Source organism: Scophthalmus maximus, chromosome 9 (genome assembly GCF_022379125.1).
Source record: "Scophthalmus maximus strain ysfricsl-2021 chromosome 9, ASM2237912v1, whole genome shotgun sequence".
In the NCBI taxonomy this organism is placed as follows: Eukaryota; Metazoa; Chordata; class Actinopteri; order Pleuronectiformes; family Scophthalmidae; genus Scophthalmus; species Scophthalmus maximus.
In genome coordinates this window covers 15268875-15292636 of record NC_061523.1, presented here as the reverse complement: position 1 = coordinate 15292636, position 23762 = coordinate 15268875, and the positions used below count along the sequence as shown (strand labels likewise).

Genomic DNA, 23762 nt, shown 5'->3' with positions numbered 1-23762 from the left:
CGGTGTAATAGCCCAGCGTGTGCACCACACGCTACTGAGCAGTTTCAGACACTATTCTGTCACTTCAATGTAGTCCCAAATATGAAGAGGGAATTCATGAACAGAGGGGAAGTGCGAATGAAAGATGTGTTTGAAGGCAAGCTGCACCAGCGCTATGTGCAGGTGTATTAGTGCTCAAGGACAGCCTGTGACTGAAAGCATCAATGTTATCAATTTCCTTCTACGTCTATAATAGTCCATCTGGTCACACTGCGAATGGCTGAATTAAAACTGCTCTTCATTAAATATTTATCTTGTTGACATAATAATAAATCTTACAAAAGGGAAAAAAATCAAGAATTTTCTCTGCATTGATGTCTTCGATGTCACACTGTTTTGTGTACGGAGATTATTTTTTGTCATTTTGCTGGTCCTGTGATGCGCCACTGGTACGGCGCTGGTACAGGTGATGTGCTTGTGACTTATTTCTTGATATACTACACCACAGTATAGTGCTTCCGGGATTGCAAAGTCAGTCTGAAGGGTGATCACACCACCGCTCATTGTGATAACATGATGAAATCTGGTACAGGCTTTCCTGAACCCCTCAGGATGAATTGTCATAACTTTTTTCTTAATTTTAGCTCTAAAATTTTGGTCTTCCAATTTTCTCATCCACTGTACTTAACGTGTTTAGTGCTAACTAGCTGCTATAATGCTGACATAATAAACCAAGATGGTGAACATCAAAAATGTGTTAACTCTGTCATTGTGAGTATGTTAGGATGCTGATGTTAGCATCTCAAATTGCTGCTGTGCCAAATCATCATAGTGCAGCTAACACAAACCCAATAGTTTAATCAGCAGTGAGTAGGAAACAGATTTTTTTTTAACACGTATGAATCATTACAGAACACATTTCCTCTCCTCAAAATGCAAAACATTGTTTTTGGGGATTGTTAGCACAGATTGGCATAGATGCTGTATATACCATTTATACAACTATTTTAATCTTTTGTGTAAAATTTTGGGAGGTTATTTAATGCAATAATTAAGCGCACAGAACTCAGACTTTTATCTGGCATGTATAGGATGCTCAGAGGACCTTTTATCTGTTGGTATTTTTAACTATATAAATTCAAACCTCTCCTTTGCTAAGCATGATACTAGCGACAATCGTATTCATACAGAACGTAAGACACCAACTCCACCATGCTTTAGAAAATTGTAACATGAGCTTGTTAAATTTATCCACACGGAGAAATTGCGATTCAACTCCTTAAAATGCCGCCATTAATGGGAAGAATCTTGAGTGTTTGGACACAACTTGACCGATATATATGTATGGACCTTATGTATGCATGGACCTTATGGACTTTAAATTTATATCTTTATGTATGGATTGCTTTTTTTCTCCTCCTTCTTTGGCTCTTTTGTACCCCTATTTATGTTTTTAATTTAACAAACTTAAGTGTCAGGACTCTCAGATAAAATGGGAGCAGTTTCAAATTTCTGTGACAATCCACCCTGGCTCTGCTTTGCATGGAACTATGATTCTTTTATCTGCGACTGTGCAAATCAATTTCCCTTTGTTTGATAATGAGGTCCATCTTATATTAGCTGCAGACTATAGCACCATATATCAGTATTGATGTATCCCTCATTGAGACCTTGGAGACAGAGGAAGCCCAAATTAGCATCACTGCAGTGTCAAAGGATACTTGTTGTTCATACTCCATTGACTTTTGCGCATGCTAACCACTCAACAATCCACCATAATTGGCTGCACCTAATGACACTAACACACATCAACAGATTATAATGAATCAGTCATGAATTGAATTTATATTACAAGAGACTCAAACAAAATGTAGGAACTGTCAAATTGATTTCCATAAAAAAAACCCAGCTAATTATTTAGCCTTCATTACCATACAATATAGTATGATGGGACCCAAAGGGTCGGGAGAGACATAAAAGAAAAAAGAAGAATGGAGAAATGGAGAGACAAAGATGGAAAAAGACTAGATGGGGGATTGGAGAAGAGAAGAGAGGGAGGAAGGCTAAAGTCAAAAGGGGATGCGATGAATGTTAAGTAGGGGTTCAGTGTGGAGAAAGGATGCAGTGGACGGATGGGTGCAGGAAGGGAAATAGAAATGACTGTTTTGGCTTCTGTAGACCAGTCACCAGCCAGCTGAGCCGGCAGCTGACCAGTTTGGGTGTTATCATGACTCCCTCACAGGCTCTATATTGACCGACTCTGGGGGAAAGCGGGAGGGAGGGAGCCAGCGAAGTAGGGGGACTGGGAGGTGATAATTGGCGATATGCTTACCTGGCGAGGAGCCTGCAACCCCCAGCACGCCACAAACACACGCGCACACACAACCAGACACACACACACACACACACAGGTAGATTGACATTAGAGTAAAACCAATCCGGAGGTCTCTCCTACAGAATACTAATATGGCTGCCCTTGCCAGCTGACCTCTTATAGGCCAAACAGGCTGTCTGTCAAACTAATGGGGCGGAACGCTGGCATATTGCTTTCCCACAATCCCTCAGCAGAGCTAGGACACCCATTTACTTCAGTCAGCTTGTTGCCAAGGCAACATTTAGGATGGGTTTGGTGGTGAATGCACAGACACACACATGCACACACTACCTCCCAATCAGATGTAGATGCACTTTTATGCACAGACACTTTAACACGTATGCAACAACCTGTTAAATCCTACTACTATAAACTTATCCCCCCACACACACCCACACACACACACACACACACACGACACACACTGCAAACAGTGATGAAACAGGGAAATGTATGTATGCAGCTGTGACACTGGCAGTATTGTCTGTATGTGGAAGGTACACTAAGTGCTCTTTGCCGCTCGTCTCATTTCTGAGCCCTAAAACTAATCTTCTGCTCTCTCCCTTCATTCACAATACATGCTCTCTTGTCCATTTGTTCCGAGAGGCAAGCAGACAAGCCTATCCTGCGCCTGCATTTTTCTCCTCATCCAGACAAGGAGAGAAAGCATGGAGAGGGAGAGAGAAGGAGGTGCAGACACACAGGGACATCAGCCAAGAGAGTGCAGGGTATCAAACCCCTTCCCTGTCTGGAGGATTGATTATAGATGTCAGCACACACAAATTCACCCTGGCTTTTTTAGCTCTGCAAGAAATCCAGCATGCAAGGATTTTGTTCTTTTTAATAAAAAAATGTAAGTGGATGAAAATTTAATTGGGATTGTGCTCATCTATTGTGTGCTGGGTATGGATGTCTTGCAACGCCCAAACCAATCAAATACCTGCAGTGTTTTCATGGCTGGTTCAGATCCTGTGCGCTCTTTCCCCACAGACCCGGAGCACAGTCTCTGATACCAGCTGCTTGTTTCTGTCTGTTTGTAACCGTGTGCCACTGTTTGATAGGCAACTTGTTATTATTCAATTGCAGCACATCACAGCAGGTAGGCTTTGAATGGATGATTCAATTTGCTGCATATATGACCTGAGATGTGATGCTGTGACCATGGTTAAAAGATAAATCGCAATACCTGCATGTCATATGTGCATTCAAAGAGCTACAGTACCGTATGTTTTATTTGTTCCAAAGCTTAAATGATCAACCACACCAAGCTGGCGACTGCCACCGCATGACCCCAAGACTTCGAGCCTTATTTATAGCCCGAAATTGTTGACGATTTTTGATCCTGAAGACAATGAAATTAAATAAAGTTGAACTGATTAGCACACGTCGCAAAGACATTGCCACTGTAAACCTGATGCAATCGCCACCGTAACTGTGAATGAACGAGCACAAACACAGACACAGACACTACAGGCATTTTCCTGTTCAGAAATATGACATGGTGAAATAGAAGTTTCATGGATGTAACTCCAGTGATATAAGCCCCTTTGAGCCCAACGTCGCTTAGAATATCACTCTTGAGGCATGAGACAGCCTGATCATGAGCGATACACTCGTCTAGACAGGTGCAATGCATCCAGTACTGAACTATGAATAAAAAGACATTGCTTTAGGCATCTATGACCAGACTCTTGTTTTATCAGGTGTAAATCCCACTTTAATGTTTTACGGTAAATTTATTGAAAGTGTCCCTAAGAGATGGGAAAAACAACTTTATCAGAGACACAGAAATTGCAAAAAAACTAAAGATATGAGATTCCAATCTTCAAACAGTGTCAAAAGATAGCTGTCCTGAAATGCTCTCAGAAGACAAGAAGTGGTTTTTGAGAAACTTTTCTGGAGGTGACAAAAAGGCCATACGCTTGGGGTGGGAAATACCAGAATTTCACAGTGTATCCCTGGGGGGGAAAAAGTCCTTTTAACATAAAATCCAAGTTTGAGGAGAGCAACAGATGGGTGTATGCCTTCTCTTGAGTTGGACACCTAACGAACCACACACTGACCAAGAGAAGTACCACGCTACTCTTCAGAGACATGCTGGTTTGCATTTCTTGTGGAGAAGGATTCAAGCTGCAGCTCCATAATGACCCTGAACGTGAACTACTACTAAGACTGAGGCCAGACTGTCAATGGGTTCGCTCCACATTCTCCCTACTGTACCTATGTCTGATTGAACATTTATGGGGGCACTTGAAGCCATCGACATTATAAGAAGCTCTTGGGCACATCAAGATGGGATAACAGGTCATCAGAGTCTATGCCAGCTCAAGTCCATGCTCTCATTAAAACAACAGGAGGTCAAACCAGATAACAAGATAATCTGAAATTCAAGTGTATTTTTCAAAGATTTAAGTTTTCTCTCAAATTGTTAAAATGATACTGCCATTTGAAATGAATCGATTAGTACGACATTCGAAACAATACAAGTACCTCGACAAGTAGTGCCATGTTCATGGTAGCTGTCTTGCCTGAATGAATTGACTCTCTGACTGACCTCCAATCATCATCTGGGCTTTCTTTTCCATTTGGAAAATCAATCAAAGCGGTGAAACGTTGAAATGGCAGATAAGCTCTGGAATAAATGAGCAACTGCAGCCAGTGGACATTAAAAAAAGGTTAATTTCCTGCCCTTGAGTTTGTTGTTGACGCGCTGCCTGAGCCCAGTCCTCTACATTGAAGTGAGAAAACAATGTTGGCAGGTGTGTGTTTGATCTAACTGAATGACATTTACCCAGGTACCCTTGAGACTGAGTAGTAAAGCACTGTAAAGACCTTTTGTTGCCTCTCCTCTGATGGAAAAAAAAGCTGGATGAACACTTTGCTATTCAGCGCACTACGATGTGTACCTAACGATTTTTGTGTGTTTCCCCCACGTATCCCTCTTCTTGCATCTGTCTATCCCCGGTGACTGCCTTCCGATTACTATTGGACCTTCATTGCTTTCTCTTTCTTGTCTCGTCTTCTCTAACCATCATTTCCCTCACATCTCTCTTGTTTGTTCTATTCTTCTCTCTGTCTCTACCGTTCTCTCTCTCTCTCTCTCTCTCTCTAATTAACACCTACGGTATGGCTCTGCCTCAGCAAACCCCTAAGGACAGAGCTGGATAGAAAGACAGAGAGAGGGACGTTAATACAATAAGAAAGAGATGAGAGAAGTCAACTGAACAAGAAAGACAGAGAAGCAGATAAAAAAAGAGGTAAGGATAAGGAGCCTCCTCCAGTCATTTAGTGGCCATTTATTTAAATGAAAACAGATTTTGTCATTAAATTTGGTCAGATAAAAATAAACAAGAACATTTTAAATAAATGAACTTGAGCAAACAACATAAACATATTTTTCATAGGCACAGAGTTTGATTAAAATACATTCGTGGCCTCTCTAGAAACAGCTGCCTTTGTAAAGTCGTCAGAGACTTCGGGACAACATGAAACGACACTGTAGATCTCTGAGGTGTTTGACTACATCACCATGCGTGCGGCTACAGGACACGGCTGTGCAGTCCATTTTAATGGCTTGAGGCTCAGCTGGTGTATATCAGCAAGGGTGGAGCTGTGTGTGTGTGTGCGTGCGCGTGCGTGTGCGTGCGTGCAAGCTAAATACTTAATAGCTTCAACAGAACACTTGAGACAAGCAAATGTACTGCTATTAATTGATATATACATAAGTGTACATGAGTATGCTACAGGATAGATTACCATGGAGATTGGAAACCAAAAAGGCTGCATGCACACACACACACACACACACACACACACACACACAAATTGTAAGGTTAAAAATGGCAGGGTCACCCTCATTCATTTCCAGGTTCTTATCAGTCACGACTCGACTACCAGCGGTGAATGCAAATCGTTGTAAACACTGGTTCCACCTCGTATTTGGTCCAGAACAAGAAATCCCTGCTCTTACTTTTCACCACTGTTGTTTCTCATTCATAGTACGTTCTTTGACTACCAACTGCTTCCTGTCTACACCAGTATGCACAAGCTTAGTGCACATCAATGGTCAGGCTATATGCGTTTCCGGTGTGTTGGTATGGACGGGGATGAATTCTGATACGGAGCTAAAGCACTTGTGTGGACGTAGATAGTTTCAGTTTTAAATGTTAACATGTTTAATGGATTTAGCCTCAGTCTGTTATCTGAGCTTCTGTTTCTCTGCATCCTTGAGGAGGTAACTCGTGTTCAGACCTCACCTTTCACATCCTCACACTTGTGCTCATAGCTCACTGTGCAACCCAGTTCAACATGGCACAGCATGACATGGCACACTACAGCTCAGCACTGCATGTGATATGCCAACTTAATAACACAATAACATTCAGATGACACCAGACCCCTGTGTGAACTTCCTAAGTTTGTCGAAACACACTGCTGCAACAGCTGGTCTGTATGCGATCACAGATAAGAGCAGGCCGACACGCTGAGCTGTGACATATGGATGGGTGTTTTGTACTATTTTCACCGAGTGCTGACAAGTCTCAGAGCGCTGTGACAAACTCAGTCCTGACAGACAGATGTGTTTTATTCTGGGATAATTATGAGTTGTTTGGCAACGTTGTTGTGAAACGTAGGAAGAACGAGAGTTATGAGCCTCTTGCAAGTCGCAGGGAGATGTTCGGGTACGACAGTGGGCGTATCACTGCACAAAGCTCGGGAGCCTGTGCCGTTAACTTCTGGCTAACAAAAAGTAGGTCCCGTTTAAAGAAAAATGTGACCTGGGTTAAGTATTAACAACGTGAATGTATCCATTCTTTCTTGTGCTTCAAGGTAGTGCCTTTTTCATTATACAACCAAGAGGAGGATATTTCCCTAACCTTGACCAAGTGCTGTGAGCGATTTTTAGAAAAAAATAAGCATTCTTATGCACTTACTGATGTGTTGCATATTACAGGCCTAACAAATGTATTACAAAATATGTTTTCAGTTTATGCCACGAGCTCTACAATTATAAACAGGATGCACGCCGTATTGGGAGGTGGTCAGAGGCAGCAGTCGGTGTGCAAACATTTCCTACAATCAGCACATTCTATTATTGAAACACATCCTCTGTGTGCTTTGGTGGCCTGGGGGTTGAAGGCGAACACCATGAACCGCAACATCACCAGTTTTTCTTTGTTTTCGTTGTGTGTCATTTCCCATCTCTTATCCTTTGTTTACTTTCAACCTTCAGATAAAAACATAAGATGCCAAATGAAACAACAAAAACTTGGGGCTGTGCTTTTTCTGCTTTGCTGAGAATCAAAGGGCCGCTCTCACCATGAGTCAATCAAATCACTACAACTTGATGACTATTGGTCGAAACAAGCTCCTCATTGGCTGCCTTTGACTTTGTTGTTTGTTGTACTATGTCTTTTTTGTTCGGAGCGGGATCTTGTTGAAGTTACAAGCCACTTTCCTGGGTCCATAATGCTGAGAGCTATAATAATAAAGCTGTTGAAATTAAAATTGTGCAAATATTAACTTTGAGGAAATGTGTCTAACTGCAAGGGGTGCACAGATTCTGACTGGAACTATAATTGGCACAGCTGTAAAATTGCTTTCCCTACATCATTGCCCTCCTGGAAATGAACACAGTCACAGTCTTTAGATGTGGTGTGGATCAAAGATGGATACACATTTCTGAATATTATGTAGATTTATGAAAATGTAATTAATAAGGACTAATTGACCAAAAAGCCAGAGTCAGCCGAGTCCTTAATACATTAAATCGAGCAATTAACTACTGCAGTGGCCTTAAAATCCATTAAGATGACTGACGTACAGAGAGTCAGAAGCTTTGACTTATTAGAAGGAGACAAAACAGAATTTGACGTGAAAAGTTTGCAACATACCGAAGACAGGGATTTCATCTGTTCAGCACTTATACCGACTCATTATCTGGGACTTTCAGCATTTATCTTTGACACCTATAAATGTGTGTGCCCGACTTCAAGCAACGTTTTGACTCCTTTAAAGTAGTCAGTGTGCAGGGGATGCACATACAGTAAGTAGACCAACTCTCTGAATCTCCTGTCATCTCTTCCCCAGTGGACGGAGCGATCCACCGTGCTGCAGGTCCACTGCTCAAAAAACAGTGTGCTTCCCTCCACGGCTGTGAGACTGGAGAGGCCAAGATCACCTGTGGCTACAGCCTGCCGGCAAAGTGTGAGTAGAGAGCGTGTGAGTGTTTGTTTAACCTCCAGCGACTCCTCTGAGGCTGCTCAGTGTGGCTGTGCTGGAGCGTTTCCAAGTGTGAATGTGTTGGGAAAGTGTGACAGAGATGCGGAGTGTTGCTGATAAAGAGCAAAAGCTGCACAGTTGTGTTTTCCAAGAAAAATCTAAGATAACAGCCTCATGAATAACTTTCTTTCCCTTCAATAAGTAGATAGTAGTTCTCCTTTTCAACCCAAACTCAACCACCAGCAGAAGGTACATAATATTGTCACTTACGGCTCTCCATTTATAGCAAAGTAAATGGCACTCAATTATTAAGTGGCACTCCTTTGCAGCATGTATAATGTGAGGAAACCGAAGATTCAACATCACAGAAAAAGCTTTTTGAGGTGTTTTAGTACAAAAAAAAAAGAAAAGAAAAATGGAGAAGCCCCTGCTTTCCTGACACGGGAAACACAATGTGTGAGCCTGAGTAGAGTGTTAGGTTTAGGATTTGATTATCTGTTCTCAACGTAGACGTACATGAGAGGAACTGAACATCGATAAGTACATTTTGTTTCTGAAAGGTCAAAACAGACACGAGGTCAAAACTTGTGACAGTGAAAGTTTTAGACCCAAATTAAATAAAACTCTGAAAACTATACAAATAAAATGAACAACGTCTTTCTGTCTCTGGACTCCCAGAGGACATGAGGTGAGTGTTTTGGGGTCAGTTTCTTTTTGCTAATCTGTCAAATTGACCCGAGAAACACATCATTGCTTTACAGTCAACCCGGGGTTTCCCTATCCGGTAACAAGCGCGTTCATGTGGAAGAGGGGGAGTCTTGAATCACAAGCGACATTGTCAGAACCATGAAAAAAGTTTTTAGTAAGATACGAAAAGAAACGCTGCAGGTCCATTTGGTTTAAGCGACATGTAAAAGTGACATTCTACAAAGTGAAATAAAATAATCAAGCAAAGAACCACTCAAAATATTTTGTAAATAATCACAGGAATTCATCAAGTCTGCCGATGATCAAACTATGATGAACGGAAGCTGAAGTGTTGAGTGATGTCGATTCGTTACTCGTGGTTACAGTATTCATGGTCTGGTATTGCATCTGTAGTGGTTTACCTTGTCGTTTAAAGGATTCACATGCCGCTGCATGACTCTGAGTTACTGCCACCGACTCCTCCAATTTAGTAAAGATGCAGAGCATAGCTTTGTACATTATAATGACCACCCAGGTGTGTGTGTGTGTGTGTGTGTGTGTGTGTGTGTGTGTGTGTGTGTGTGTGTGTGTGTGTGTGTGTGTGTGTGTGTGTGTGTGTGTGTGTGTGTGTGTGTGTGTGTGCACGTGTGTAAGACTGAAATTAAAGGGGGGACTGAGTCTGTGTGATATCAGCTTATGGTTCCACGGAGAGTTTAAGTTCACAGAGGAACAGAGGAGAAAAAAGGAGAGAGAAGCGATAACAAAGGCGAGCTCCAGGCAGAATGGAGAGAATGAGAATAAAGATTGATAAGACAGGAGTGGGAGAGTGGTAAAAAAAAAGAAAAGAATGAAAAATAAAACAAAGCAATGTGGGGGAGGGGAAGGATGCGAGGGGAGCTGAAGACAGGAGGGAATTAGGAGGAGATGAGTTCTCACATTGTCAGTTCTCCTTTGTTGGTTCAGTTGTTTAACTTCGAAGATCTTACCTGTAATTCATAATGTGTGTGAGTGGATGCTATTGCTGGTCACAGTGTGTCCTTGTGCGTGCGCATATTAGTGTGTTTGGAATTGTGTGCCTGTGCATTTCTCTCTGGCGGATACAGTATGATAATATGTACCTGCATACTGTACTGTGTTTACCTGTGTCTGCGTGAAGTGTATCAGTGTGCACAGTTTGAGCTCCCTTTCAGGTCCTATGACTCTCATACCTGTAACTACCTGTCAGCAGGATGTCTGTGTGACTGAGTGTCTCTCTGACTCACTCACTGGCACAGTTGCATGTGTATGCCTGAGCCTCTCTACCTTTCATTCACGTGTGCGTGGCTGTAACCCTGCACGTGAATTGGAGACTGGCTCTCTTCTCCCCAGACATAATTCAACATGCATCTGCTCCGATGCTTAAACACTCGCAACAGGACTTGATTATCTCCCAGCAGGAGGGACAGAGACGCGAGACAGCAAAAACAGAGGGAACGTGAAGCAGAGATAACAAAGCAGGCAGAGGATTGTGTGGAATAAGAGCGAGTGGATAAGAGCGACGCATAAAATTGACACTTGACAGGACAGAGGCAGAGAGTTTGACAGACAGGTCCAGTCTCAAAGCCAACACTCTGATCTGGATTTGCATGGGCTCGCCACCAGATGTGGGATTCCAAGAGAGTCGGACTCATAAGTTGCCAAATGGTCCGGAGGACCGGCTGTCAGCCCTCCATGCAGAGTGTCCGTCGACGATCCCGGAGCCACTTCCAGCAGCATTCCAGCACCGTAACCTAGCAACACGCAGAGCGCATTGCACACTACGGCTGCTGTTTAGCAAGAGTCAAATGCAATTTGGGATGTTGGCAAATGACAGCTGGAATTTTCCAAGCCGGCCCTGCATAAATTCACACATTGACTGACACTTAAAGGCAGTTAAATCAGCAATCTGTCAACTCTGGAGCATATGAGCCACTGTAAATGAGATTCTGATTAGTAGTGGAACGGTTTGCGATCAGTCTGTTTGTGTCCGCATAACAGAGTGTCTTGCTCACTTGCGAGCCCCGTGTATGCTATGACATCCATGTGCACTTGTGTAGGTGTGTGTTTTGCGGTTGCCAGACGAGGGAGCGTGGGTCGAAAGTGTTGTCCGGACAATCCAGCACCTCAGAGCTCACCTGTGTACCGATAAACACAGCTCTACCCCTGCCGACCTGTTCCCTAGTCACCCCTCGCTCCCCTGCCAAACACACCAGGACGAAAAATTTGAGTGTGAGCTGATGTGAGAATAAAGCAGGATAATATTAAGAAAAAAATCACAGTGAGCGAGAGGGCTTGTTAATCACTGTATAACAAAACATTGCTTCCCGCAGTGAAATATCGTCACGTCCTGCCTCCCGCGTGCTCTGCCCAGACGCCACAGATGTGCCGGAAATGTTCCTGTTGTTGTGAACTGCGTTCGTGACTGAAAACAGCTTTACAGTCTTGCTTCAACGATCAGATGATAAACTGTGCTCAACATCTAATCAATGCCAAACTACTGTAACAGCGTAATAGTTTCCCATGGATATAATGCAGATGAATTATTGTCTGGGAGCTGCACTTGTGTTGATATTGAATGTGTTGTTGAATTGCGAATAAAGTGGTGGATAATTTGACTTATTTCCCAGCTTGTGTGCGACCTGTGTAATTCTCTCATTCGTTTGCCGTCGACCCACTTGAGCAGTGACGCTGCTCCTTTAGGAGTTCTAGTACTTGCAACCGTTTACCAACTGTGAACTTTGACATATTATCACCCTCTTCTTTTCTTTTTTTTCAAACTTGCTAGAAGACATCTGGCCATTATTAACACAGCGACACAGAGCAACACATTCATTTCACTTGGAGTGAATGCTAAATGCTCCAAGTTCACCAGCTCGTCACAAACTGTTGTTCGTCTGTTGTTTGATGCCGTGAGAATGAACCACACGAGTAGAGTCTGCGGGCGAATAAGCTGAACCCTGCTGTAGAGCTGTAGCAGCACAGCTTTCACGTCTTTTCAGCACAATTTTACACATTGGTTTATCTCGTCTCACTTGCCAAATACCTTATAGGTTTTTTTTCTGCAGTCAACTGTATTTAGAGGGAAATTGGCAGAGAGTGGGAGTAACACGGTTGGAGGTGCAAAAAGATGGAGGGAGAACAAGATGGAGATGGAAAGGCTTGCGCAGAAAAAGTGCTGAAGGAAATAGAGAGGTACAAAGCAAGAGAGATATCACTCTTGTCAAAAAACTGGCTTCTGCGCTCCCCCTCCCTTCCCGTCTCCCAGTCTCAGTTCCCTCGGTGGCCAATTACCGCTAATTAAAATCCTCACTGCACTCCCCTGGACTCACCCCTTTCCTCTCCTCTAAGACCTCCGTCTCTCTGCTCCGTCTGTCACCCTGACACTCTCTCGTGTCTGTTTCTCTTTCTCTGAAGATGTGTTCTTCCTGCCTGTCGCGATCAGCCACTTAAACACCTTGTTTCCTCCTATTTCCGTCATCCACTTGTTCACCTCTCTGTCTCTTCAACCCCCCCCCCCCCCGCCTATTTTCTCTTTCCTCTTTCCACATTTTCTCCCTAATACAGTATCTCGCAGGTTTCCCTCCCCTTCTCACCTCCTCCCCACTCCTCCTCAGTTCCAACCATCATCAGCAGTAAGGTTTCTTTAGTAGTGCCAAGAGACTTGATAAGACTGTGGGCTAAAGACTTAGACTGTGATACCTTGCTAGTTTGGGGGGCTATTTTCTTTTTTTTTTGACAAGGTTGTCGACGTCTTTGCTTCTTCCTGCCTCGGCGTCAGCAGTGCGATCCTACTAGGTGTTAAAAAGCTTCATCAAAGCTGCTGCTGCTTCTGCTGATGAGGATGAGCGTGGTGATGATGATGATGATGATCATAGCAGCAGCAGCAGAAGCCCTGGTGTTAATTCATTCGGTTAATTCATTCGCCTTGAAGGAGAAAAAAAGGATGAAAAAGAAAAAGTCTCAGTGTTGCTTGGCTCAGGGAAAAAGGGAGTCAGAGGGAGTGAAGAACGACTTTGCGGCCGCTCTGAGATGAAGAGAATTATGTGTGCTCCTTTTAGCATTGGCATCTTTCTCCCCCCTCTCCATCGACTGTTGTCCCCCCGTTTAGAATAACTGCCCCTTTGTCTTTTTCAGAGATAGGGAGAGCAATAGGGGCCTTTGCAAGACCTGAGCATTCCTTTTGTGCCAAAGCCGGGGCCTGGATTTAAGAGCTGTGTCCGCTTGGATGAGCATAAACTGAGGCCCAGCGCACAAAGGTGCAGCGAGCCTTTTCCCTGCCTCCTGCTTTAAAGGCAGATAAAGACAGACGAAGGACAGATGGAGGTATAGGAGAAGAGACAGAGAAAGGGGAGGGGAGGGGAGAGGACGGACGGATGGCCATTGAGTATGAAAAGCAGGGGCAGTGACTCGTGGCCTCCCAGGTAAGAATGGCAAGAGACCAGGGGGAGGAGAGGAAAGGGAGCACGAGGGGTAAAAAGAAAAAAACTGGGGTAATGACAATGAGCAGGGAAAAAAAGCTGGAATGGCTCAGAAACAGAATAGACTAGGTGGGTGTCACCAGATGGCTCACTGTCAAGTTCTTTTAAGGGCCATGCCAGTGTGACGCCCACGTACACACACACACACACACACACACGTACACACACCTTTGATAAAACATGTACAACAATATGTTTTACATAAACATGCCCCAACCAAAACGTTGTCACTGGAAGCAGTATTTACTGATACCTATTCTATTTTCATAAATCACAATCAGAAAAACTTTGGGTCTAGTTACAACTGCTCCGTTCTAGAAGAGAAAGAGATCTTACAGTTTAGAGAAACATGAGACAATAGAGAATAAAAAAATATTCTTGTATTTTATGCACCATAGATTGATTTGAGTAGTCATGAACTTGGCTTCATAGCGAACACTGGCTCCATTTTCCAATGCATGCAATACCATAAGACAAGATAAGATAATGCGTTATTAGTCCCACTATGGGGAAAATCGCTGTGTTACAGCAGCAAAGGGGGTAGTAAAAAAAGAAAGAAACATTAGTTAAAATGTAAGTTAACATGCAAAAGAAGCACAAGGACATAATATAAATTGTGGAGACCACAAGAGTGAAAAATGTAGTAACAATTCTCAATTGGATCATTTTCAATAGTCATTTGCCAGTTTTCTCACCTGCTCTTTCAAACGCACCGAGAGTGACACACACACACACACACACACACACACACACACACACTCACACTCACACACTAACACACTAACACAGGAATGTGAATTATGTGTGAATGAAGTTTTCTCACCTCGGATGAAGGCCTGTAGTGATGGTATACAGACGCTCAGATTCAATGTCACAGAATCTGTTCTGGATGCTTGTAACAACGTGGGTCTCCAAGTATTTACACCCCAGTCAGTGTCTTCTGTTTTCTCAAGAGGACGAGTTATATCTCTGATGTTGTCCTTCATGAGGCGGTCGACATGTGTCTGGACTGTTTTGGTACAACAGGGATGGACATCAGTTGGCAGATTGTGTGAGTCGTGAGGACTAGAGTCGTCTGAACCCTTCATCTCCCACAACAGACAGCGGCTGGTGATCAAGGCTTATGAATCCCATTATTTTTGGCTGATGTGTCTCTTGGTTTCTTGCTGTCCTTGCTGTGGAGCTGCTGTCATCTGTACCACTGGCTGAGTGAGTGGTGTTTGAATTGCTAAATGCTCCCTCTCTCTCTCTCTGAAATATTTTGGCCTACAGTGGCAAGTTTTGCATAATCTGATTGGCCTTTATAGAAAACACCCATAGATTCAAGAGTGTCTTAATGCCATCTCTAAGAGCCTCTGTGTTATAGTTAGAGGTGTAATCAGATTGATTTCTGTTTTTGTACACGCTGAGGAAACTACTCTGATCTACATAGGTCATCAGCACTTTGTGAGGAGGGGTGCTGTCTCGGTCAGAACAACGTGCCTAAAAGAAGACGGTGAAGGTTTAAGATGAGACTGATGAAACTAGTCAGTGTGTCTCTATTCAAAGGAAACTGAAAGTACAACCCGCTCTGTGCCTTACTTTAAATCATATTTAGTGGAGTCCAAATGTTTGAGGAAGTTTTCTCAGACTTTTGGACAAAGTACATTTAAGGACAACATTTTTTGTTATTCAGTATTTCCATTTTTCCATATGGTACTTTTTACTCCACTATATTTATCTTGCCACTGTGGTTACTTGTCACTTCAGAGATATAACTGAGCGAGGTCATTATGCCTCCATGATGAGCATTTTTACTCGGAAATCTCTTTGTGCTTGGACTTCAGAAATTTTTTATTTTCGTGATTTTACACTACACATGCTGAAATTAGTTTTGTAAGTGAGAAGTATAATTTATATAGATAACATGGCTATTCAGTATGAATAAATGCAAAACCATGATGATACATATTTTTTTGTAATTATTGGTAATTTTTGTCTCTGAGTGTTTGAAGAGACACAAATAAGGTACTTGAAGCATCATATAAATATTGAATTGAGCCTCAGAAGTTTACATGAGGCACATACACATGACATTACGGGGTTGAATAGCTATAGAAATGCTTATGTGATTACATAATTTAACAAAAGGGGAGAAATCATTTGAACCTGTTTGAAGCTTATAAGAACAGTTTAGTCAAATAAAAGGGGCAGGAGATAAAAACTGGACAGTGGACATCCAGTGAACTGCACAGCTAGATAACGTGACATTGGTTCCACAGGGAATTTAATCTCATAGAATACCTTGTTATGATTCGATGAAGCTTGTTATTCAGAGCTTTGGAAAAAATAGTCTGCAGGGTAAAAATCAAAAGGCCTCATCTGTTTGACAATAGGTCATGATTCCCTCCTCTTTGTGGAAGTTTGACCTTTTCAGCCCCACAGAGGCAAAGATACAGTGCATCACTGAACTGCAAAGTCACGGGGTAATGCCAGCCATTAATTCAAATTGCATGCTAATGTTCAACTGCAGGCAGAAATTCTCTCTGCATATCATAAACTAATGTGTTACGTGCTCAACATGTGCACATGTTAATGTAATGGCGATTTGCAAATATTAAACTTCCAGCAGGATGATGCAATGTGGCCATTACATGCATGTTTTTGCACTGAGTGCAACTAGCACAATGATAGCTGCTGTTAGGTCGAAAACTGCTTGTTGAAAAACACAGGAAAAGGCCACCACAGTGATTTGTGGAAACCTGATATAATGAGGTAAATGCAATTTGATTGTGCATTTGAGTCCACCGGATTTTATTTAGATGGTTTCAAAAGGTTGTGTCTCAATCTTTCTAATAATTCCAGAAATCTGTTGTCTGTGTGTCTTTGCTTTGATTTTCATGACCACCGCTCATCCGATTTACCTCAACCCTGCCAGATTATTTTGCTGAGGATCCTGGAAAGTGCGGCGTTGACTGTGAAGCTGTTAGCTGTATATTCAACATTCATCATCAGTGACATTACAAAGAGTCCAGTTTAAAATAAATGGACGGATTATGGTTGGGGTCTCACAAACTGCTCATTTGAAGGGTTAGGGCAGTTAATACTCCTCACCAGTAAACAAACCAAGTGTGAAGTCGAACGGATGAGATGTCGTGGAGATGATCACAGACGGTCGGACAGAAAAGCAGAGATTTCTTCAATAATTAGGGGATAAAGCTTGTTGAAGGTATTTTTTTCCATACCATTATCCAGTGTCAGCTGTGAGTGAAAGCTACACAATTTTCTTCCTTTGACTAGTTGCAGGCCTTTACCTATCGTTAGAAAAATGTATGTATGTATTTTATATTTTCACCTTTCTGAGTTTCCTGAGGTCCGGAGAGAGACAAGGTTTTATCCTCACACTGGTTTCTCTCCATTAATTCATGTCCCAAAACCCTTGCACATGAACACAGAGGCATTCAGCAGAGCTTGTTCAGGCAGCTTGGACATTTGCCTATAGCCATCCTTTCCAACAACTACAAAAACATGCACACAAAAAAAAGAGATGGGCAAGCTAGAAATATTTTATAAGCCAACAGGTCTCAGCATCAACATATCCACAACTTTACCTGTTTACCAGCTAAAACAGGCGGGACACAGCAGAATAAATTTAATCCTAAGAATTCTCCTGAGATTGACTCCTTCTGGCAAAAGAAAACCAGGATGACCAAATGATATCTTAGCAAAGAATGAATTTAGAGGCTCAACATGTGGCCAAGAACCGGGAACAATACAGGGAGCACAAATTCTTCTGTGCACGAAGCCATGTGCATAAAGAAAAGATTTTCTGAGTGTGGCGTGGAAGAGTACGACAGAGCCCTGACCTCTGATCTAACAACGGACTCATCATACAGGGTGAGCGGGTGTGTTTTCAACATTTTAGATACACACACACACTCTTACTGTCAGTCACACACACTTTCAGAAGACACACATCTGCTTTCTCCCTTTAATACTGCTGCTCTCACGGGCTCCACAACACATTATCCACAACACACTCCTTCACACATAAATCCCTCATACATCCTAACATGCTCCACTAGCTTTTCATCTCACCATCAAGCCCCCACCCCGCCCCCTCTGTGTATCAGGGTAATATGAGCCAGCAGCCGTAACATTGGGGTAGGGAGGAGGAGGAGGAGGAGGAGGAGGGGGTGATGATGTATGGTGGAACTAAAGCAACCCTGCCGATCGATAATGTAAACAGGAGCAAAGAGACGCTGTAAATAAGGCCGACTCCTGACAGAACTGTCTACCTCAGGTGACGGAGAGAGAGAGGAAGAGAGGGGAGAAGTAAGGAAGAGTGGTGAAGGAAATATCTAATAGGGGAAGGAAAGAAGGGAGAGTCAAGGATACAGGGGTAAAGGGATGAGAGGGACAAAGTGGGAGAGAGAGGGGCATACGGTAAAGGGAAAAAAGAAAGGAGAGGGAGGGATGACCAAATGAAAGAAGGGATAGAACGGAGGTGGAGGAGAGGGTAATGGGGGCCAGAGGAGAGGTGGGATGACTGGATGAGGTAATGGTGATGGAGGGAGGGAGGGAGGAGAGTGATGACAAAGGACAGAGAGAGTGAGCAGAAGATGGAGTGATCGGAAGGAAGAGATGGGGAGAAAGTGGAAAAGAGGAAATGGCCCCGGTAAACAAAACAAAAAAAAGAGGGTCAGAAAAACAGATGACCGAGTCGGCAATGAGGAAAAATCCCCAAGGCAATTAAAGATTACAATTCAATTTTAGCAGGAACAGTGTATTTTTGTGTGTGTGTGTAAGTGTGTGTGTGTGTGTGTGTGTGTGTGTGTGTGTGTGTGTGTGTGTGTGTGTGTGTGTGTGTGTGTGTGTGTGTGTGTGTGTGTGTGTGTGTGTGTGTGTGTGTGTGTGTGTGTGTGTGTGTGTGTGTGTGTGTGTGTGTGGGGCAGTGACATTTAGCAGATGACATGTAGATGAATGACCACCAAGTGACCCACCGTTGAACCGAACCAGCACAAGACATACAGCGCGCACACACACACACAAACACACAACACACATAAACACACAACACACGCAAACACACAACACACAACACACGCGACTGAGTTGTGAACCCAGCCACCGCTGAGTGCGCCGTTGATGTGTTGCCATGGCTGAACGACTTCTTGAGATCGCACACTCACTCAGGGCTACTTGCAGCAGTAGTTCAGACTGAGAGGACAGTAAACACGCACGCGACAATATACACAACTTCACACCGCACAGACAAACACGTGGAGAGCAAACGTGCCAAACTGTATCGTCATGACCACACTGTACTCCTCTCCATTCATACTGTCTTGTTTTTTTATTGTTCCCTCATGCACGACTGCACGTTTGACTAAGATAATTAAACTCATGAGTCCATAAGTGTTTCCTCTGCTTTGTATTTTAACTAATTCACGTGTTCTGTTCTGTTCATCCGCAGCATCCTCATGCACTATAAATAAATATGTTGCTGCTCACCAAGTGATGAATCACAATAGTGATTCATTCTATAGCCAGTCCTCAGAAGCTCCTAAATTTGCAGTTTCAAACCAGTGTTGTTGTTTTTTTGTACTAATGCGACAAAGGGTTTTCTAATACTCTCTCGGACGCTGCAGGATCATACAGAATACGGCATTAGGGTATTTTAAGGTTCTGATGGGAAGTTGTTTGGACCAGTGTCTGTAATGAGCTGATTCATTTTTCATCAGATAATTTTAATGAGAAGCACAACTCAACATGAAGCCAAAAACAACACATGAACATCAAGTGTAAACCTGGGTTATGGCCTTTTTTGTTTTTATTTTCAGCCAAATGATCGTGTTACTTTATTATCCTAAAAATGGCTGTTGTCCAAATCAATAATTCTGAGCAAGCCTTCATTAAACAAAAAACAAAGTTTCATGTTTCATGTACTAGAACTACTTAAATATGGCTAAGAAAAGTCAGCAGATTCGAAAAACAATCACTGCTTCCAAACTCTAAAATATGAGTACTTGCTGTTTTTCTTGGTCTTCTGTGATTTTAAAAGAGATATTTTTGGGGGGGGGGTTTACGAATCTTGCTCCTGCGCATCTCACTTCTGACCGAGAAAAATACAATTTTCACAATTATATGACACCTCCAGGAGGATCGTCACTGATGAGAAGCTGCACTGTAGTGTTCTGTACTGTATATGCATCTTCTATTCCATGAGATATGAAAGAAATCATGAATCAAATCTATGCAAGAGGTGAATTTAAGTGTCTCATAGCCATGTCAATGTCTAAACTGGCTTTGATTGGAGCACTTACTATTCTTTCTGTATAGGTTGATGCAGTCAGACTAAGTGATTTCTCAGGGACCGAGCTCTCTCCTTCATCAGCAAGCATCTTGACGACGGATTGTCACGTTAATCAAAGTTTCTTTCAGTCCACATCTGCAACTCTCTCGTTCCAGACTTTGATCCCTGCACTTCTGGTCTCAGCGGGACACCGGAGCATCACATCGTGTGGTTTTTGATAAGTTTACTGTCGGGTTTCTTGCTCAGTGCTCTCGTCAGTCCTATACAAATTATATAATACCTGCTTAGCACCTGCTGGGTGTTTAAACGGGTCACTGTTTTCTTACAGTCAGATTTTACACCAGGTTTCCTGCTTGTTCTTGTATTTTCAGTCCCTGGAAGTTTACTGCAACTTGCCTTCTTCTTTTCTTTAAGGATATTTAATAACAATTATTTTTTGATTGAAACCAGGTTTCCTTTTTTCACAAAAGTTTCCTCTCTTTCAGCTTCAGTATCTCAAATACTTTGAAAAAAACACACTGTACAGTACAGTACAGTTTTCTGGCAGCAGGAGCTCTGGTCCAGTGGCTGGGAGCAATGAGCAGACCCTGCATCGCAAACCAAATATCCTCCATTGATTGTGGTCAGCCGGCAGGATTTCCTTGTCAATGGCTACAGCTGTAACAATTTCTAACAACAAACAAGCCTGTAATGGGTATAGGGGAACGGACGCCTTTCATGCTTTAGTTGTGGATTTCTGATTCTGAAATGGGATCAGCAGATCATGTTTAAAAAAGTCCAGAACTCTCGGCCTAATAGTCTCCGATCCCCCAAGGGGTTGGATTAAACAGCTTCCTCTGGCCGCCTTCTGCTGTGCAATCAGCTGCTTATCAATTGTGTGTGTGTGTGTGTGTGTGTGTGTGTGTGAGTGTGAGAGAGAGGGAGAGAGCTTAATTAATGTCCATCTTAATATAATTAATTAGACTAATATTGTTTTGAATTGTAAAAGATAAATCTGGCCCAGGAGGGTGAGACACAGTAACTCTGTTAATTTTCTTCTTCTTTTCCCCCCGCAAATATGACTCAACAAATTTTTATCATTTTTGTTGCAGTTTGGGATGAAAACCTGCCCCTCACCTTAGACATTGAAGCTACAGTGAAAGGTTTTGGTTTCATGCATTGCTGCTCACATGATGTCAATATGTCTATTTTTCTGGGAATCAAGGGCATTGTTCCCAGAAACGAGATGACGCGCCGCGAGGCATGGGCTGTGTGGCCGCTCGAACCTGTTAACATGGGCTGCACTCCTGTGACACACACACACACACACACAAATAATGCAGGCAGCGCTTTTCTACTAAATTTACACAATTAGAACTGAACCCTGTTCCTCATTGCAAATAAGCTCAAATGGAATAATTGCCTTCACTGATAAGCTGTTACACTGTTCGTGAGCTTACATGTCAATCAAAAACCCCTGATGGGGCTCCTTCTTGTGATTGGGCTGTCTGGTGTCATTCAAATCTGGCAACGCTGCAGATCCGTCCAGTACCGACACAAAACTGACAAGACGGAAGTGTCAAGATTGATCTGCCATGGGATCCTGTTTAAAAAAAAAATAGATTAAATGTAAAAGTGTGATTTTTTTTGTGGGTGAAGAGGCAGGGGTGCAACTGGGTTTTATCACAGCTTCGGGATTCACGCTGAGAGCAACATGCTGAGCCTCATCAGAATGTGTGGTGGTGTTGGTGTAGTCGTGTATGGGCTGGTTAAACCCCGTCTCCACTGCAGCTCTCTCTTCCTCGCTCAGACTGTTTATGAGGTTTTCTCTCCACGCCCCTCTCTGCCTTCAGTTCAATACACTTCAGTTCATTTGCCCTTTATTTAATCAATTAGTCCAAATGAAATATTTGTAAAACATTCACTCAGTCATTAACTTCACAAAGAAAAAACCTACGTATTAGTCGAGTGTGTTTCAGCTGCTGCATGTCAGGAAACCACAAATAATATTGTACAAAGAATTTAGAAACAGTTGAAGACATTTTTGCTGAGAGACAGAAAACTCTTTTCAGTTTGAGTAGACTCATACTTAATGAAGCATTTCTGTGAGAATAGTTTAAAATAGTCGAGAGAGCTTCTTTGGTGTCATGCTACATTCTCTGGCAGCCACACTGGAGGTCATCAGGCTAATTGGCTGGCAGCCTCAAACAAACCAGCAGATTTCCCAATTTGGACACAAAATCTACTTTTTCGGACAGTTAACTTTATAATTAAGGACAAACACCCGGGACATTCGTTGCAGGTGTTTCAGGGTTACCTGCCCCACCTTTACATTTAAAAATGACCTGCATGCAGCATTTAAACCGGTGACAGCAGGGCGTTTATGACTGCAATACGTGTTTTGTTAAAATCAAACGTGAAATAGTACCAATGAATGATTGAATTTCAAACTTGGGAAATTATTCCACAATCCAAAACATTGTGGGGGTGGCGAATTCCCTCTAACCTTCCGAGTCTGAATTTTGACTAGGACGGGCGAGATTATAACGGAACGATGACTTCTGAGCTCTGAGTTCCGAGGTATAAGATCAGGGCAAGGATATTAAGACCTTTGAGTGTCCCCAGGAGCACAGTGGCCTTTATAATTGTGAAAAAGATTAAAACCAACAGGACTCCTTCTCGAGTTTGCCCTTCAAGCAAACTGAATAACCAGGCAAGAAGGGCCAACCGTCACTCTGACAAGAACGCTGTTGGGACGACAATCATCTGAGCAGCTCTCCAGCCACTTGGCAAGCCACTTTGAGTGAAAAGCATATGACTGCCCACATATGCTTGAAGTTTGTAAACAGCATTTGAAGGACTGAACATATGAGGAAAAAGATTCTCTAGTCTTATGAGATGGAAATGTGACTATTTTTGGCAGGAATCAAAGCAAACGCCAGGCGCCGCTCATCACATGGCTCACGGGGAGGCGTGGCGGCGGCAGTAGGCTGCGCTTCTCAGCTGCAGAGACAGAAGTGGTTCAGAGTTTATGGATGGATGAATGCACACAACCTGAGACTGGGATGACCGTTCAACTTTCAGAACGACAATAAGCCGAAGCCAAGACAACACTGGAGCGGCCTCTGGACAAGTCTCCGACTGTTCTTGAGTGGTTCAGCCAATGTAGAGACTTACCCAAGAAGACTAGAGGCTTTAACTGCTGTGGAAGAGGCTTCTACAAAGTACGGAATCAAAGAGTGTAGATCAATATACAAAAATGGCCATTTTTTTTATCCGTTTTAAGTTTAATCTACAACACAAAAAAATTGTAAATAAGGTGCAGGTTGCCCTTGTACTTCTATTCATTTTACACTGTGTCCATACATCTATCTATCTATATATATCTACCCTTCTCTCTCCGCAGATGTGATCCACACTGTGGGGCCGATTGCTCAAGGAGGAGTTGGCGAGGAGCAGAGGAAAGCTCTGAGGTCGTGCTACAAGAACAGCCTGCAATCAGCCACTGAAAACGCCGCACGCTCCGTGGTGAGTGCGGAGGCATGAGACCGAGGGGCGGCAGAATGAGAATGAAAAAAGAGAGGGAAGGTTAAAGGAGAGACACAAAAAGGAGGCAAGGACTGCAGTCAGGACTGTGTGATGAGATTCTATAGTTAAAACAGAAATCTGAGACGAGAGAAGAGCGAGGATTTTTCAAAGGAAACTACATTCAAACTGAAGTGGACGGAGG

At 42.9% G+C, this 23762-nt stretch overlaps 1 protein-coding gene across 3 annotated transcripts in view; it reads left to right on the top strand.

Moving 5' to 3' along the window:
- The window catches only part of macrod1 (mono-ADP ribosylhydrolase 1), a 100882-nt gene that overhangs the window by 64283 nt on the left and 12837 nt on the right, over positions 1-23762 (top strand). For all 3 annotated transcript variants that reach the window (XM_035650425.2, XM_035650424.2, XM_035650423.2), the window contains 2 exons: positions 8444-8560; positions 23439-23560. In XM_035650425.2, the coding sequence (XP_035506318.2) occupies positions 8444-8560; positions 23439-23560 (239 nt within the window). The remainder of the gene's footprint in view (positions 1-8443; positions 8561-23438; positions 23561-23762) is intronic.